The sequence below is a fragment of the Colius striatus genome, chromosome 6, assembly GCF_028858725.1.
Source record: "Colius striatus isolate bColStr4 chromosome 6, bColStr4.1.hap1, whole genome shotgun sequence".
Lineage (NCBI taxonomy): Eukaryota > Metazoa > Chordata > Aves > Coliiformes > Coliidae > Colius > Colius striatus.
In genome coordinates this window covers 19,699,690-19,713,213 of record NC_084764.1, presented here as the reverse complement: position 1 = coordinate 19,713,213, position 13,524 = coordinate 19,699,690, and the positions used below count along the sequence as shown (strand labels likewise).

At 36.8% G+C, this 13,524-nt stretch overlaps 1 protein-coding gene across 7 annotated transcripts in view; it reads left to right on the top strand.

Moving 5' to 3' along the window:
• Positions 1-13,524, top strand: part of RALGAPA1 (Ral GTPase activating protein catalytic subunit alpha 1) — a 133,857-nt gene that overhangs the window by 4,211 nt on the left and 116,122 nt on the right. For all 7 annotated transcript variants that reach the window (XM_061998463.1, XM_061998462.1, XM_061998461.1 and 4 more), the window contains exons 2-6: positions 8,502-8,612; positions 9,130-9,179; positions 10,644-10,701; positions 11,319-11,362; positions 12,061-12,238. In XM_061998463.1, the coding sequence (XP_061854447.1) occupies positions 8,502-8,612; positions 9,130-9,179; positions 10,644-10,701; positions 11,319-11,362; positions 12,061-12,238 (441 nt within the window). The remainder of the gene's footprint in view (positions 1-8,501; positions 8,613-9,129; positions 9,180-10,643; positions 10,702-11,318; positions 11,363-12,060; positions 12,239-13,524) is intronic.

Genomic DNA, 13,524 nt, shown 5'->3' with positions numbered 1-13,524 from the left:
TTTGTTTGTTTGTTTTCTCCTTCCTTCAGGGAAGTACCTTTAAAAAAGGCTGCCAGCTGTAGTTTAGTGCAGGCGTGATCACAGACTTTTCTAGTAGATGGAAGTAGAGGCACGTAGTGTACCTTACAGAATTGGGTATTGTGTGCAGAGTGAAGCCAGTGATTTTCCAGAAAAATATGTATTTTTATCAGTGTCTAGTGAATTAGCAGCAAATTAATTTTTTAGTGACCATTAAGAGGAAGTAACATGGAAATAATATTGCACTGTTTAATGAGACTTTAACATCAAACTAAAATTGTATGGTTTTAAAATGATAGTTTATAAAGGTTTGTTCTAGTAATCCGTCAAACATCAAATAATTTGTCCTTTTGTTAAAACAGTGCTTTGAGAACTTTGTAAATTAATACCATATTAATACTATAAATTAATACTCTGTAAAATAATTAAGGCAGCTAGATATGTGGCCCTTTCATAATGTCATATCTTAAAAATACTGACTTCTTATTTTGTTCTAGTTTTGATATCAAATAGATTGCTGCTACCTGTTGAATTTGTAGTTTGTCAGAATTTGCAAATATATGTATTTAAAAAAACCAACCAAACGAAACTAAAAGCCCTAAATATTTAATGATTTCTGTGTAACTTTACTTTGTGTGAGTAAAATTAATATACTTGGTGTATGATTTAGGTCTGAATTCTTAAGACACTTTTTTTTCCCCTCTTTTTTTTTTTTTGTAGAATAGCAATTAGAGGCCTGTAGTCTGTTAATCCTGAGTAAAAAAAAAAATCATATAGCAGTTCTTTTTTTTTTTTCTAAAGTATACTGTTTGTATCTCCGGAACCATGGAGAGAATGCTTGAAAATGTAATGCTAAGAGAACAGACTATTTGAAATGTAGGGTTTTGATTTTATTTTTAATTTTGGTGTTTAATTCTTGGTTGGTTAGTGCTCAACATCTCAGGTAAGCAATCTCTGAAAGGGAGAAGTCAAGCTGTATTGGACAGAATGGAACAGGATGATATATTGTTTAATATTAAACAATATACTTAAAAAGAGATTGCATTTGTCTAAAAGGATTTTAATTTAAGAAATCTATTTCACTGGCAGTCAGCCCTAATGCTTCAGCTGGATAGCATTTATTGGTGTTGCACATCATCAACATCACTCATTATAATATCACTTATATACTATAATAAATAAAAGATGTTTTGTGGTCATTGAATGAGAGACTAGTGAGAAGCTGTAGCAAGCCTAGCTGCCTAGAATTTCCTTTGGAGATATCTGTTCCAGAAGTTTCTGAGGATATGCAGAGCTGTATTATTTTTGGCATGAGTTGTCGGGTTGTTTGTTTTTTGGGTTTTTTTTTTTGTGTGTGGTAATTTTAACTGCAGTGGACATGTCAATGCTGTAATTCAGGGATCTGGCTGTGTGTTGAGCACAGTTTTAAGAAATTTTACTTGATGTTCTGAAGAATTTCTTTACTTTAGGATTTTGGCTAAGGCTACACTTGGCTTGCAGAGAGCACCAGTGGCCAGTGCTGCTTGCCTGCCAGGGTAGGGGCTGGAGGCAGATCAAAGCCTCAGGCTAAAGCGTATGGATGCAAAGGAAAGGTCTGTGTGGGTTTGGTTTCTGGAAGTTTGGAATGAAAATAAGTGTTTAATAATGGAAGTGTTTAAAGTTGCCTAAATAAAAGCTTAAGTTCTGAAACATGCATGAGTTGTATGGAAGCATTTCTTGAAAGTTTACTAGTGTAAATTTTCCTGGAATCTGCAAGCAACCTGAAAGAATTAGCTTTGAGAAGGTCAGCTAATTCTATCCATTCCTGTAGAGCACTGGTGTTGAAATTTTTATGTAGATGATGTTTGTTGGTGCTTATCTGATGCAAAATAGAAATCCATGTGTTCCTTTTGCATTACCAAAAGCCTCAAGAATATTTTCTTAGACAAAATTACCTTTAAAAAAAAATTGATTTTGTTGAATAGTGATCTGAAACAGTAAGGGCTAACATGAAGCCCTTTGTTTAATAGAACTGCGTTTATAGCTCACTGTTCGAAACATTGTGGTTTGTTATCAGATCTGTCTTACTTTGATGGTCTGTTAACCGTGCCAGAGCCATCAGTTAGTTCTGGAGGTTTTGCACTTCACCTTTCTAAATTACACGCTTTTTAATTTGATAGACTATTGATATGTAACCAAACCTCTGCACTGTTTGCTGTAAAGCAGCTGCTGAATTTTTCTTCTTGGGGAGCTAAGAAAGAGTAAGTTCTATCGGCCATTTTGACTATATGTTAACTGAAATTTAAGGTACTTAGAAACCTGTTGCTTCCTGATGGCACCAGTTTGTTCTAAGAATTGATACTGAACACTTCAATCTACAGCAGGCCTCCACTTTACAAAAATAGAAGGCAGGCTGCCTTCCAGGTCATTGTTTGCTGCAGCTGTCACTGGTATTTTATTTTTGGTTAAGGATGAGGGAAAGTGTCTTAAAAGCTAGTGAGTCTCAGAATGAGACAGGATAAGATTTTGTGATGCTATGTGCTGCAACAATTTTATGTATAAACATACTTTTACATTCTGAAATCAAATGTAAAATTAACCACAGCTTGATCTGTAATAGTGTAGGCTATTGTATTAAACTCATGGGTAAATTTCTGCAATGCTTTGTGTGAACTGATGAACATGAATGTTCCTGTAGAAAAGTTAATGTATTATCTAAGACCTGTCTGGAGAGTTTTATTTTAGTTTAATTCAGTATTTGGATTATGTGCCTTTAAGGTTCTGTGCAGAAAGTACAAGTTTACCTGCTTTGTAATATTGTAATTTCATATAGGAAGCAGTCATCTAAATATCGATGCAAAAGTATAGATGCATTTCCCTTGCTAATTCGACTAATTTATAAATACGTAACAGATGTTGTGGATTAACTTATAATAATTTAAAAGGTAATATGTAGGAAACAATAAACAGGGAAGGCAAATTATGTATAAGTTAAAGCCCATTGAGATCTTCTTCCTGCAGAGCATTGGAGTGTTGTTATGTGTAAAATCATAAACTTTGCATAATATGGCTCAGGTGGTCCATTACAAGTTAAATATACAGTGAAAATCTGTGTTGCTTTTTCTGGTTCATGTTTTACATCCATCAAAGTAATTTTTTAAGCTCTCTGAGGTCATACTCTTGCAGTGTAATTCAAAGTATGATATGCTATTCAAATAATATCTGCCTCCTATAAAAGAGTTAGGTTTTTATTGAAATACTTTTGTGGATGCAAATCATTCCTGGTTAAAAAGGGATGTGCTGATAATTGAACCATAGTAAAAGTATGAGAGCAAATAAGTTCTCTCTCCATCAGAGTTCTGTGTCAGAACAAATTTCCTGTCATAAAATTTTGGCTTAGAATCTTCTCTTCCTAAAATGATCACTGTGGGCATGTCAGTTTTGAATATCTTACTGAAATACTTGAAAAAAATATAATCTTTCAGAAAGTTTTTAGCAGTTGACCTTCAAAAGAGTTGGCCATTTAAAATACAGGAAAATTAGTTAATAAAAGGACAATCACATGTAAGTGCAGAAGTTGGCAGAAGAGGTGGATTTTTTGGTTTGGTTGATGTTTGGTTTTGGTGGTTTTTTGTTTGGTTTTTTTTTTTTTCTTTAACCCTCTTTATACTATAGCTTCAGTCTTATAAGGTGGGGGATAGTAGAACTTCCAAATTTCAACAGGTTTAATAGAAGTATGTGTTCCAGTTTATCTGGTACTTGAATGCTTTTCTAATGAGGGTCAAACAAATAGCTTAGATAACTAGTCTTCCATTTTTAGTTTGCACCTCTTGTTCCATGCATCAAAATTCAACAGAAATCTATAAGCTTCTCAAATTTAAACCAAAAATTTAGCTTACCTTCTTAATGCTGAACCTAGAAAAAAACCTAAAGCTACTTTAAGCCAAGTTTTATGGGAGGAAGAAAAGGGCAGAGAAGGTCTAGGGTGTCTGTGCTTTAATGTCATTTTCTCCTTAAAAAAGCCCACCAAACCAAAAGCACTGAACACATGCAGTTAATGCAGAGATCAGATTTGTAACGATTTTTAAGTTACAGAAAATTATTAAGAAAAATAAGCAAAGATCTGTGTTTCTTGCAGTTGCGAAACATGAAGAGAACCAGCATTTTCTTGACAAAGAGCTTTCATAAATGATGCTTGAAATCTCAGTTTTAGTGTACTAAGACTATCCTTTGTACAATAAAAGACATAGTTCTTATATTGTTGGAATACAGTAATGTCACATTTTTCCCTCTCCATTCTGAGAAACTTAAACTATTTTATATGGTAGCAGATATATTTCTGATTCCTTCCTTCCTTCCAATCTGGGCATAAGTAACAAGAAGAGAAGGAATACTTTAGTTTTGTTAGTTACATGAAGCTGTGATAGGAGAATGCAAAGTTGTTTCGTTTGAAAATAAATAATTGCACTGTAAGTTAAGGAGGAAAGCTGTTACTGTGTAATCCCACTGCATGTAAATATAAGGCTATGTCTCCCTTCTTAAAAAGGCAGAAAAGATTGAGTGGCCAAAGCAGGCAAGGAACTTGCTGCAAATTCCCTGTTCAAGGCTCTATGTGAAAAGGACGTACATATGCTCCATGTAGAGAAAATTATTATTACCTTTGTATTCAACACTCATGATACTTTTGGAGAGCATAGAGTGACCTTGGAGTGTTGGAGAAAAAGGTTTAAGATGAGAGAAATGAAGAGCTGTATCTTTAGTTGATGACAAGGATAAAGGTGAACGGAACATTGTAAAGATTTCCCTAGGAAAAAAAAAAGGTCAAATCCTTAATTAATGAAGAAAGCTATAACAGCAGTGTATAGCTACAAATTTTAATGCCAAAGTAATGAAGGGAAGCAGTGGTCTCTTTGTGTGTTAGCCATGTGGATTGTTTTTGATATAGAGGTAGCTGCGAAATGCAATGATGTATGCAGGTGGCCAGACTAGGTGATTTCCAGATAAAACCTTTCTAAGGTCTCTGTTATTATGTCTACACTGCATCTACTGTTTTTTCTACCCTACCTCCTTCTTGCTGCAATTCTTGGTCAGAATAGGCATAAGGACTTCCAAACTTCTTGACCAATGCAAGGTTCTAAACTTCTGGACCAGCAACTTACTGAATCCCTATAGGTGTCCTTTGATGATGAGCAGGTGTTCTCTTTTCTCTAGGTGGCAGACATAATAGATGCACAAGTGTGTTTTCTCTCCTTTAGAAGGAAAGCTGTTTCTCAGCATTAACAGAATTAGTTTGTAGGTTTTTAAAAATAAGTATAATTCTCAGGCAATGCCAGGACAAAATTACCATTGAATAAAATGCTATGTTTTCATTTTCTTCCATCTGAAGCAATAGAATTTACTACAATATTTCAATTGTTGTTAATTGTTCGGTTTGAACTCAAAAAACTTGCCTTTGATTACACTTATCAAGTGTGATCTTGGAAGAAGTCTGGGTTAAATGCATTTGCTAGAAAAGTTGCAAAGTCAAGGATTTTTTTGCTTTCATCCTGCTCTTCTAAACTATAACTGTATTCCAAAGATATGCTTTTAGTATTAATTGTGTGTTAAGGGTAACAATAAGAGGTCTATCAATGCTCCTTTGGGTCTTTTCTGAGGTAATTTTCACCACACAGAATCACAGAATGGTTTTGGGTTGGAAGGGACCTTTAGAAGTCATCTAGTCCATCCCTCTGCTACAGCAGGTTCACCTCTATCAGATTGCACAGGAACGTGTCTAGGTGAGCTTGGAAACCTCTAGAAAAAAGGAGACTCCAAACGCTCCTTGGGCAGCCTGTGCTAGGGATCCCTCACACTCCAAGTGAAGAAGTTTTTCCTCACGTTCAAGTGGAACTTCCTCTATTCAGACTTGTGACTATCACCCCTTGTACTGTCACTGGGTGCAACAGAAAAAAGGTCCTACCCTCTTGACACCCACCTTTTGGGTATTTATAAGTGTTTGTAAGGTTCCCTCTCAGTCTTCTCCAGACTAAACAGCCCCATGTCTCTCAACATTGCTTGTAAGAGAGCTGCTCCAGTCCCCTGATCATCTTGGTAGCTCTCCACTGGACTCTCCAGAAGTTCCCTGTCCCTCTTGAGCTGGGGAGCCCAAAATTGGTCACAGGACTCCAGATGAGTCCTCATCAGGGCAGAGGGGGAGAAGAACCTCCCTTGACCTGCTGCCCACACTCTTCTTGATGCATCCCAGAATGCCTTTGGCCTTCTTGGCCATGAGGGCACATTTCTGACTCATGTTTTGTAAACCAGGACTCCCAGGTCTCTGTCTGCAGAGCTGCTCTCCAGCAGGTCAATCCCCAGCCTGTGCATGGGGTTGTTCCTCCCCAGGTGCAGGACTCTGCACTTGTCCTCGTTGAACCTCATGAGGTTCTACTTTGCCCAACTCTCAAGCCCATCCCACTGAATGGCAGCACCACCTTCTGGGGAATCAGCCAGTCCTCCCAGTTTGGTGTCATCAGGGAACTTGCTAAGGGTACACTCTGTGCCCTCATCCAGGCCATTGATGAACAAGTTGAACAAGACTGGCCTCAGAACTGATCCCTGTGGAACTCCACTGGCCACAGGCCTCCATTTCCATTCTGTGCTATTGATCACTGCCTTCTGGGTTCTGTCATTCAGGCAGTTCTTGATACACCTCACCATCTACTCATCCAAGCCACACTGCCAGAGCTTCCCTATAAGGATGTTATGGGAGAGTATCGAAGGCCCACTGAAGTCAAGGTAGACAATATCCACTGCTCCGTCCTCATCTACCCAGCTAGTTATGTCCTTGTAGAATGCTATCAGGTTGGTCAAACAGGATTTCCTCTTAATGAATCCATACTGACTCCTCCTGATAACCTTATTTTCCTTCTTGTGTTTAGAGAATACATCCAGGATAAGCTGTTTCTCCACCTTTCCAGGGAGGGAAGTGAGGCCTGTAATTTCCCAGCTCCTCATTTTTGCTCTTTTTGAATACTGGGGTGACATTGTTCTTAAATAAACTAATATTTTCTCTTTTCTTACCCATCCTCTGAAATTCCACCCCCAGCAGAACTTTGGAAAGGTAGAATACGTTACCACAGCACCAGTTGTAGGTATGCAAGTATCACACAGTAATTATGTGGTGAAATGAGAATCACTGTTCAACAGGTTGTGTAGGTGAGCCTTTCATTTGTTGCCTGAACAATCTAGGAATAGTGTCTCCAAAAATTACAAACCCTCACGTTATGATTGAGTCTTTAAAGAATACATTTGGTTTGTTTTTTGTATTTGTCTGTCTCAGAGTTGACCCATGTCTGGGGAAAGAATGAAGGCCTGCCTCAGGAAATGAAACATTAAATATGCCTGCAGAAATGCAATATTCGTATGTGTTGATTGGCAGAAACTCTATCTGCTTCTGATCCCTTTAATATTCGGAACTAGTGTTTTCTACTACTTTATATCAAGTGAAGCATTCCACTGTTTTCTATGTGCAATTACCATACAGCAGTTAAAGACGTGGACTAAAAGGTTATCTTCTGCCACCATTCTTTGTTTCAAAAGTCTTTATGATTGCTTTGTTTTTCCCTTTAATCCTCCTTTTGATCTGCTTCCTGCTCTGGTTTTTTGTCCATAGCCTAGATCTCACTAGGGTTCAGTCCTGTGAGTGAAAATGGTTATAACTACTCTCTAGTCATAGCTCTATTTCTTGTGCACTTGCCCTGACTGCCTGAAAATCATGATCCAGTTTGTTAAAAGGGGAATTGCTTTTTTGTTGTCTTTGCGTTCCTTAGTGTTTCAGACTCTAAACTCTTACCAGTTCAACTGCTGATCTGTAAGTGGTGTAGCAGTTTCTGCAGATCCGAAGGTTTGGTAGTCCTGTCAGGCACTTGCTTCCCGCTCTGGACCACTAAATTTATTGCTAGTTAAGCTGTCTTGCTTTAAGAGTTGATCTTAGCAGTTAACACAGTACTATCTTCTCCAGGAGCACCCTGGCTCTTCTACAGTGATGATACTGATGTTGGCAGAACGCTGTAATACTGCAAAAATTGAACATATATTGGAAACCTTTATAGCAACATTTGTGCACAAATTGAATTGATGTTCTTTTAGAGCTAAATAATAAAGTAGAATTGAAAATATGCCTCATTTTTGCCCTTTCTTTCAATTGATTGTTTCTGTGCTTTATACTTTGCTAGATGTATATACAGTCATGTGAGATGATAAAGATTGAAGTCATTCTAAAGAAGGTTAAAAACACTCTATGATCTCATACATAATTAGAAGAGGACTTGTAAAAGATACAGCTAGAGTGAAAGATAATGCCTCAGTATACAGAGCTGGTAAAGGGTATAAAGATTTAGTTTGCCTCACCTTCATGGGTTTTTTGATGGTTGGTTGGTTGGTTTGTTTTCCGTAAGTATTCCAAAAGGGGAGTGGTTGACTGAATATTTGAAAGAAATAAAATAATGTTCTGTTCTGTTTTTCAGAGAATGCAGAATCAATCGACCTCAAACAGTTTTTCGACCTACATTTCTCACATATATATTATGTGTTCTTTGAAAACTTTGTGACTATTGAAGTAGGTCTTAAACAAAAAGGTGAGTATTTCAAATAGAACACTTTTTGTCTTGGTGCTTGTGTTTTTGTTATAAAATAAAGCAGGGTGTTTATAAATAAAACTGTGTGTATGTGGTCAGAAATGGCAACATTAGCTGTACAGAAATAGGTGTAAGTGCTAACATTGTAAATAAAGGCAGAGCAATTAGAGGTGCATGCAGTGAAGGCGAGCAAGGAGTGTCTGTTCTCCGATAACTGGTTTTACCTTTTTGCAGATGTTATGCTTAAGGTGTTATGCTTTCTGTGTTCTGCAGAATTATTCTCAGTTGTGTTTAACAAGATATTATGGCTGTTGATGCCATAATAGGAAGTTATACAAACTCTTAACTTACAGACCATAACTATGAAATGTACTTTCTTTATTTGTAGAAGGAATGCAAAATTAATGGTTGTAGAAATTAATGGTTTTGCTTTACACATCTAAGGATCTTTGAGAGTGTTCTTTACATTTTGTTTTGATAGTGAAAGTGTCTTCTATTTATTTTTAATTGCATCTAGGTCACAAATCTCAGAGAGAAGAATTAGATTCTATTCTTTTCATTTTTGAGGTAAGGTAATTTGAATATTCCTGTATGAGTTTTTTGCTTTGAACTAAGTCCTGTTAAATAATAACAGTATAGCTATTCTCCAGTTGCCTGGAAATACCCTTTACGTTTAACTGCCTTCCTTTTTCCTTTTGCTTAGAGTTCACTATGTGCTTTGTGTGAAAAGAAAAAAATTTGACTTGCACTTTTGCAGGAAGATGTCTTAACTGGAAAAACATGTTTTCTGCACCTGCATATGGTTCTTTGTTTCTTGGTAGTGGTGTTTCCCCTCTGTCCTAATGTATTATACACTTTGAAATGATAAAAGTGACCTCTGATCTGTCATGATTTTTTGACTTTTTGATTGCATATTATCTCTGATTTTCTTTGGGTTATTACTGCAGAATTCATTTTTATAGATCCCTTTTTTTCTTTTTTGAAAGATTATTTGAAAATAGTGTTTCACAATACTTACCAAAAGAAAATCTTAATTAAGGTGGATCGGAAACCAATTTAATGAAATCAGAATATTTCTGAGCAGAGACTATAGTTTAGAAATTAAATGTCAAGGTTTTGTCTTTCCTTTTTAATGGAAGCTTCTAATTGTAGAACAAGAATGGTGGTTTTGGGAAGATGTGAAATTGAAAGCTGATGAGTACTTATCACATGGTTGAATAAAAATTCAAAATCTATTTATTTATTTTGTTAAGTACTGTAGGGTTAGCTGTTATAAGAAGAGTGAATCTGAAGAGAGCTAGTTCATTTGTTCACTAATTCCTATTGAAGGGTATTAGGTCACCTGTGCTTTGGAAGCAATTGCTCTGTCAGCTGAAGGGCCACAGCCGGGAATTAATTTGGGAAATTGAGATATTTACAAGTTTTTAATGCTTCTATTGTAAACATCGAAGTGCTACATAATAGATTTTTAGCTACTTTTGTCACAAACTATGCTTTGTTTCCTGAGTTTGAAGATGACGATCCTCTAGTCTTAACTGGAGAAGTGTTAGACCATTAGTGCCCCAAGCCTCTTCATTGGTTTACTATAGCTGATTACCCCTCTTAGGAGGATGAAGCATATGGTTTTTTGTGCCACAGAGACTAGTTGGCAGCTGACCACTGCAGTTTAAGCCACTATAAAGGTGGAATAGCCTATTACAACCTCTTGTGAACCAGAGCAACTAAGATAGATACTCATCCCATTCTGCTTCCGGTGTTATAAGCAGCAGTATCCAGCAGGGAGGCAGTGGAGCCAGGTAAATTGCCATAATATTGGAAGTCTCCAGTGCAGAACTTGTCAGTTTGTCAGAGCCTTTGGGCTTCTTAGCTTTAGGAATGGGATTATCTTGACAGGACAGTAATGCTTCCAAGGAAGTTGGAAATTTTCTAACTTAACCCTTCAGCTTCTGATCTGTGGCCTTTGTGAAAGTGTTCTTTAGTTTTCTGAGAGTAGTATTTACAACATAGATCCTTGGATTCTGTTTTTTGTAGAAAATTTTGCAGCTCCTTCCAGAAAGGATTCATCAGAGATGGCAATTTCATAGCATCGGTAAGACGGTTTTTCTTTCTTTTTTTTAAGTCTTAGTTTTTACTAGTAGCTATTATTAATTTATGCTACTCATTTCCAAAAACCTTTAAGTCACATAACAGGGATTATGGTCTTGAAACCCTTGCAAACTAGGGGAAGAAAAAAAGGAAACAAAACAACCCACAAATGTAATGAATGTTCTTCCAGACAGAATTAAATCTGGGAATCTGGAAATAGAAGAGTGGTTGAGAAGGAGCAAGGGCAGGTGGAAAGTTGCTTTGTTATTTTTTTTTCTCTTAGTCATGAATTTCAAAATTGAGGTGAGGTCTGTATTTGAAAGTGAAGAGTGGTGATATTGTGTACATTAATGATATGAGAATCATTTACTTTCAATGTACTCATCCCCAAAAGTCCTTGGGGAAAGATGTTACGGGCTCTGAGAAAGCTATGAAAGGTGATCTTTTTTTTCCCTTCTGGCATTGAGAGAGTTGCCTAAGGACATAAAGTTCACCAAAATTAAATTGGAGATTGCCAAGGACTTGTTTAAAAGTTACTGTCAAGTCTGACCGAGAACTCTGACATCTCACTTAATAAAGAAAGAACAAACAAACAAAGTTTTTTTCCCCTCTTTTTTTTAGGGTTGATTTTAAAGAAGCTTCTTCACACTGGAAATTCATTAAAGGTAATGGAAAAAGTTGCATACTTAGGCCTTAACCATTTATTGTTAGGGGCAAGGAAACTAGGCTGTGGCTTTGGGGCTCAGAATGTCTTGGAAGTGCAAGATTATCTACACTGAAGAGACCTATTCTATTGGTGGGTAGTGTAATAACAAAAGGCACCAAAGTGTAACACGTAGTTTTAGTACTGCAGCAAACAACCATGCCACCCCTCTGTAAACCACCTGCAGGCTTGGCTGGTGCTGAAGTTCTCCAATGTGAGATACAAGAGGGGACTACTCTATGACTCCATCACCCTTCTTGAAGAAGGAATGGAAGAGGATAGAATGGGTCCTTCTGCTCTGTTACAATTCACAAATACATTTAGAAATTTTATGTCAGTCTTGGTATTTTCTGAAATATTCACATGGCATCTTACAGTGCTGTAGTGAAGCAAGTGACTAGACACTTGTTTTCTTCCTCTTCTTTCAGAGAAAACCCCGTTTCACAGAGTCTGAGAGGCAAACAGTAGTGAAGGTGCAAGAGTTGTCCTTGTGTGCTAGCAGGAGCAGTAGATGTGCTAGCTTGGCTCTGTTGGTTGGTGGTGGTCATATTGTCTGTCTATTCTCATCTTTTGTATCGCTTTCCTCCTCCTTCCAGGACAAATGCAAAAGCTGTTGTATGTCTCAGGACAAGTTAACTTACTTTAGTTTTTTCCTCTAAGATACGGCGAGAGGGTGTGCGTCTCTTTCTTCTGTGGCTGCAAGCGCTTCAGAATAACTGTAGTAAAGAACAATTATGGATGTTCTCTTGCTTGATTCCCGGATTCTCATCACCACAGTCTGAATATGGCCCCCGAACACTAGATAATCTCATTAACCCTCCGCTCAATGTTCAAGAAAGTAAGTACTTTGGTAATATTACTCGATTCTCTACATTGTTCAGTTCTCAGCACAGGAAAGGCAAGTTGACATAAAAAGAACTAACACAAGTACATGTTTGTTAACAGATTATGAATCTGTTAGTGAATTTCTTTGCAATGTATTATGTCTTTTTCCAATAGTAACATTGTAATTTTTTGCTCTTTTTCAGGTTGAGTTGGTTTATTTTTTTTGTTTGGGGTTCTTTGTTTTGTTTGTTTCCACCTGCTAAATGTTAAGCTACTATAAGCATACTTCAAAAAACAAACTGACTAATTTTATGTAGTTCTTAAAAATTATGAACAGGTGCTCCTGCAGACTTGCCCAGGCAGATTCTGCAGATTCAACATTTGCTCTGGCTTTAGCCATAATATAGGGAGCAAGCTACACAAAGCATTTTCTGGTATGACTCTCCAGAGAATGAGTAGTTGTTAGTGTTGATCTTCCTGCTGTGTGTGCCTATGACCAGGCAATTAAAGCGCTGGTATATTTGTGGCTTGGAATCTTCCAAAAGAACTGGACCTTGAAAATTGCAAAACTTGAAGCCAGAAAGGTCTGCATCAGTGGAAAGTCTTGAACATTCTGAGATAAGCTTTTTATACTTTATAGATTTTTTTTTTTTTAATATGAAGATCATTGTCTTGGCTAATCAATAGAGTGAGCATGATTTTTCTCTTAAAGGAGTCCTGTGACAGTTTTTCATTTGAGTATCAGATACTGATTACTTTGGGAAACCTTTTGCCTCCTAGCTTAGTTTCCTGTCAGTAGATTTTTAAGCTCAGTTGTTTATGAATTGCAATTAGATGGTCATAAGTGAAATTGTGCATTCACATAGATGTGAGTAAGAAGCTAATCTCTCTTTCCTCTAAATATTAAGTGCTGTTGCCTATTTTTTTCACCTCCACCCAATGTTTTAGAGCTGATGCAAGCATTGCTTGTAGAGGCAAGCAGTGTCTCCTTGACTGGTAATTCAATTTACTGAAATTTATCAGATGTATTTTGTGGCAAGACACTTCTGCAGATAAAAGTTTGCTACAAATTTTAAGCTGTGTTTTGGACTTATCTTGTGTTATATGTCTACAGCAGAAAATAAGGAATGTGAGCAATGTAGAAATACAGAGTGCAAAGAACAAAATGCAAACATTTAACTACAGGAGCAAGAGAAAAATAAACCCTGAAGTAGCTGCACTGTAGATGCAAAGAAGGGAACAGCTACTAAAACTTAACAAGAAGTAACTGATTAACTGCTAAATGAAGGTGATAATAAG